Below are 5,000 nucleotides of genomic sequence, written 5' to 3'. Positions count from 1 at the left end.
TTTGTATTTTTTTTTATCGTAAACCTGTATGGAAAATGATTACTGATATTGGAATGAAGTCGTCTGTTGTATATAAAAAGTTGTCTGTAAAAGATGTTACTAATAAGTTGAAAACATCTGAATGTATTGGCGTGTACGATATACGTTTGATTCCAGGTCAAGAAAAGGTAATAGTTATTTTTATTTTTTTTTATTTTTATTCTTGAAGCTTAAATTTTGTATTATTTTTCTGCATAAATATCTAAAGTAAGAAATTTCATTTAATTCTTATATGCTCTCACTTATTATAGTGATGTATCCAGATTTTGACACAGGTACCTGTTTGGGCACTCATGTTAATCTACCAAAATTCTACCTTCCTGTCTCTTCTAGTATAAAATAGTCCTAGTATAAATATTTAATAAATAATTATAATATTAGTAATAAGATATTAAGTTATTTACAGATATTAAAATAATAATCAAACTTAAAAATATAATTTAAAGCATTCTAAATAATTTCTGGAATGATTTGTTAAAAGATATAAAAAATTTGCAGGTCGACCTCTTTAAAATCCTTTTTTTTTTTGATTTTTTTATAAGTCTAGGCATTTTTTTGATATATCTACAGTAAGAAATTTTCTTTTAAAAAGTAAAAATAACTAAATATAAAAGTAAATTTTAAGACTTCAAAAGTCTTCCTTTCTCTGTTTAACCTATTTTTTATGTGACTAGTTTTGCGAAGTGGAAACATTTATGAAGTTCATTAATAAATAACTTATAAGAAAAGACCATGAATATGATCAGTAAAATTAAAAAAAAATTATCTATTTCAGCTTTCAATTAATACAATAAAAGAAAAGTTTTAAAGTAATTCAATTAAGTTCTAATATACCCAATTTTATATTTATTGACATTAAAGAGGAACTCAAAAATTAAAAAGTGATAGAAAGGATGAAACAATTGTATTTTGTAAAGTTAGTTTGAAGTCCTTCATGATTGCAAAAAGAGAAATAGAGAAGATAAGGTAGCATACAAAAGTTTTGAAATATGTAGAAAAATGTCCATTCAGTAGTATCTGAAGTTTCTTTTAACAGTATTTTCTACCATAACAGAAAGCAGCTTTAAAAAAAATAAATTTGATTGATATAATGTCATGAGGTCAGACATTAAACTAAAGCTTAGATTTTTATTTTTATTTTAAAATCATTAAATGTATTCTTAATCACTTTCCAAACATACAAACCAATGATCTAGTTTCGGACTGAGTTACAAGTCAAAAATATCATGCAGTTACTTTTTCAAAAAAGATGTTTTAGGAGACTCTGTAAATAAGTTACTCAAAGTTAACTTTACTGATATAGTTAATCACGTTTTTAGATTTTGTTGATCTTGGTTTTGCTATAAAACATGATACCAAAGTTGAGCAATAATCATTCAATCAATTTTCCGTCTGGTGCTTTAATTATGTTCAAAATACTTCTTGTTTGTCTCCTTCAATTATGTAGGAACTGGCTGAGTTGTTGGTTGAGGAGATTGTCTCACAGTTTTATTAGACAAAATCCTTGAAATCCTTGTTGGTTTCTTTGTTAAAAAAACTGAAACCGCAATGAAAGCCAAACAAGAACATTCCAAATTTTTGTTACATTTTGTTAAGTTTTGTTAAGTCTATCACAGAACTTTTCAAAAAGTTTGAAGAATCCAAGGATTGATTAAACTTATTTCTTTGGAGGTACATGGTTCCAGATTCCAATTACAAACTCCTTTGGTCATTATCTGTTAAAAAACTGTGAAGTTCAAATTTTAAAACTCACAGTTTTTCAACAAATTTTTTAAATAGACAGTTTTTCTACTAAATTTATTTTTAAAATCAAGCAAATGTAATTTAAATGAAACAAATTATTATTTTTTTTAATAAATAGAAGTTTTATATTGTAGTAGAGTATTATATTGTAGTAGAGTGTTATATTGTAGTAGAGTTTTATATTGTAGTAGAGTGTTATATTGTAGTAGAGTTTTATATTGTAGTAGAGTTTTATATTGTAGTAGAGTGTTATATTGTAGTAGAGTGTTATATTGTAGTAAAGTGTTATATTGTAGTAGAGTGTTATATTGTAGTAAAGTGTTATATTGTAGTAGAGTGTTATATTGTAGTAGAGTTTTATATTGTAGTAGAGTGTTATATTGTAGTAGAGTGTTATATTGTAGTAGAGTTTTATATTGTAGTAGAGTGTTATATTGTAGTAGAGTGTTATATTGTAGTAGAGTGTTATATTGTAGTAAAGTGTTATATTGTAGTAGAGTGTTATATTGTAGTAGAGTGTTATATTGTAGTAGAGTGTTATATTGTAATAGAGTGGTTAAACTTTTAGCTCACGATCAAAAGGTTTGAGGTTTAGATAATCTCTGCATCTCTAGAAGTAATAACCTTCTTTGCGAGGCTTCTTGTTTAACAAGATTTATTTTTTTTAAGTTTAGGATGGAAAGAGAGAATTATAAATAAATTAAAAAAAAATTTTAATTGAAAAAAAAATCAAGACAATCTTGAGGAGTTAAGTTCAATTTTATTCTGATATATTAATATAAATATATTGATTTAAAAAAAAAATGATGAGAAAAAAATGCATACAACAAATTATTTTGCAAATTAAAAAACCTAATTTTCACCTATACTTTTAAAGTATCTGTGGAAAATAGAAGAAAATTTCAATACAGCACCAGAATATAGAAACATTTCGATGTAGAATATAGAAACATTTTGATGTAAAATATAGAATTATTTCAATACAGCACTAGAGTATAGAAACATGCAAGTGTACATGTATTGATTGATGGTTTAGAGTGTAGCCAGGTAGTATTTATGTAAAGTAGCTTAGGGTGTAGCCAAGTGTTATGTATGAAAGAGATAAAAAAGAAAAAGTTAAAGAGATAAAACAATAGTTTTTTCATCTTTTTTTTTTTAAATTTTTCATGTTTTCAAAATTATTACTTCACTTTTAGGTTCGTCCAATTGCAAATATGAACTCATCATGGCGTGGCATTGATTTAAAAGAAAAGTTTTTTATTAATTATGAGTTAAAGAATATACATCTAGCACTTCGGTATGAATGTGAGCAGTGCCCTCAATTATTGGGAGCATCAGTTTGCGAATCTACAAAGTTGTTTATGAAGTGGAAAAATTTCAGATCTCATATTAAAATGAATTACCATGAAAACCCTAATTTTTATTTTTCTAAAGTTGATATTGGGCGTTGTTTTGACACATTACCACAAGACCGAGTTTTAGATCTACTCTCATCAGTTTTAAAGCAAAAGTCTTACTTAATAAGAAAATATACACGACTGAAGTATTCTCAAAATGGTATATCAAAAAAAATATCAAAAGGTTAGATTTTTTTATTAAAATCATTTTTAATGTTATAAAAAAGTTTTTGTAAAACTTATCATTATCAATTAAAATTATAAAAATAATGTTATAAATACTAATAATTATTATTGTAAATAAAAATGTTATAAATTGTTATTAATTGCAACCTTATTCTTTATATTTTATCACAACCAAAAATGTAACAATAAAATTTAAAAAAATATTGGATTATGTTAGAAAAAAATTAGTGTAGAAAAAATTTTATTAAAATAAGTTTAAATTCATTACAAAAGCATTTATGGCAACAAATTCAATTTCATTTTCTTTTTTCTTCCAGTTGCAACAGATAGTATGGAGTGTGTCACATTTATTGACTTTATAAGACATGGTTTAAAATGTGGAACGATTGTAGGAAATGGTTGTGTGTTCATTGATAGTGTATACACAAAGTTGGCATATAAAACAGATCTCATAAATCTTCTCAAAAAGCATGTGAAATTTTCAATTGGAAAGATTGGCAACACATTTTTGAAGCAAGAAAATGGTAAAAAAGTTGTAGTTAAATATGAGTGTTTAAACTATATATATAGTACTTGTAGTTTTATGGTTTAATATTTTTTATTATTTCAATATTATTTGTATTTTAGTCACTTATTTTTTCTTAAAGATTTTTTTAAGGTTTATTTTTAAAAGTTTTAAAGTAATGTTAATGAGTTTTATTACATTTATGGGAATAAAATAATGGGAAAAAGGTATAATTCATTGTTGAATACATTTGGGTTATCCAAATGTAAATGAGTCTTATTTAAAAAATGTTTATACAATTTATGTAAATTGATAAGATTTGAATTTTTAGGAATTCCCCAAGGTTCTGTTATTGCTGCAATTATAAACGATCTACATTATGGAAATATTGAACAAAAACATTTAAATGAATTTTTGACATCTCCAGATTGTTTGCTGATGCGATGGGTAGATGACTATTTATTTGTTGCAACTTCTCGTGATACTGCTATATCGTTTATTTACAAGTTGCATCAATCTGTAGCTATGTATGGTGCATCAATAAATATGAAAAAATTTGAAATAAATTTTAATATGCAGTTTGAAAGTTTGAGGTAGATTTTTTATTTTTCATTTTGATTTCATCAAATCTTTTAAATTTTTTTTTTCTCTTACAAATTTGATAGTTTAAGATAAATTTTTGAGTTTGATTTTTTTGAAGTTTTAAAAATTTTTTTTCTTTTTATATTTTCTAGCATTAAAAGTATTAATGGTTTGTTCTTCCCGTGGTGTGGGTACTTCATCCACCAACACAGTTTAGAGCTTACCTACAACTATATGCAGTATATAGGTTTGTAAAATATTTTATTGTATTTATAGTTATAAAAACAATATATAAATAATTAATCAACAACATATTAATTGATTGTGTGTAAGGATAGGAGGAACTTGTAAAAGGTAATCTTTCTAGTGGTAATATCACAATATAAATCAAAGCTTAGTATTGATCTGCAAAACAGCTTAATGTTAGGTTATCTAGTTGTAAAAAACAGCTATAACTCCTACATGATATTATATATAAATAGAAAAAAAGCAATATTGTAGAAGCCACGCTAGTGTGAAACCATGGACATTAAACTTGGAAAAAAAAA

At 24.9% G+C, this 5,000-nt stretch overlaps 2 protein-coding genes across 2 annotated transcripts in view; one reads left to right on the top strand and one right to left on the bottom strand.

The window, feature by feature from the left end:
• LOC100207414 (villin-1) overlaps positions 1-5,000 on the bottom strand; it is a 35,057-nt gene that overhangs the window by 17,301 nt on the left and 12,756 nt on the right. The gene's annotated exons all lie outside the window — the stretch shown is intronic.
• LOC124819364 (telomerase reverse transcriptase) overlaps positions 1-5,000 on the top strand; it is an 18,508-nt gene that overhangs the window by 1,672 nt on the left and 11,836 nt on the right. Inside the window, exons 2-6 of the mRNA XM_065814186.1 lie at positions 1-167; positions 2,979-3,363; positions 3,683-3,889; positions 4,202-4,463; positions 4,605-4,699. The exon at positions 1-167 is cut by the window's left edge and continues 316 nt beyond it. Coding sequence (XP_065670258.1) covers positions 1-167; positions 2,979-3,363; positions 3,683-3,889; positions 4,202-4,463; positions 4,605-4,699 — 1,116 coding nt within the window. The remainder of the gene's footprint in view (positions 168-2,978; positions 3,364-3,682; positions 3,890-4,201; positions 4,464-4,604; positions 4,700-5,000) is intronic.

Source organism: Hydra vulgaris, chromosome 12 (assembly GCF_038396675.1).
Source record: "Hydra vulgaris chromosome 12, alternate assembly HydraT2T_AEP".
In the NCBI taxonomy this organism is placed as follows: domain Eukaryota; kingdom Metazoa; phylum Cnidaria; class Hydrozoa; order Anthoathecata; family Hydridae; genus Hydra; species Hydra vulgaris.
Note: the sequence above shows the minus strand (reverse complement) of the source record. Positions and strands in the feature narration are given on the sequence as shown.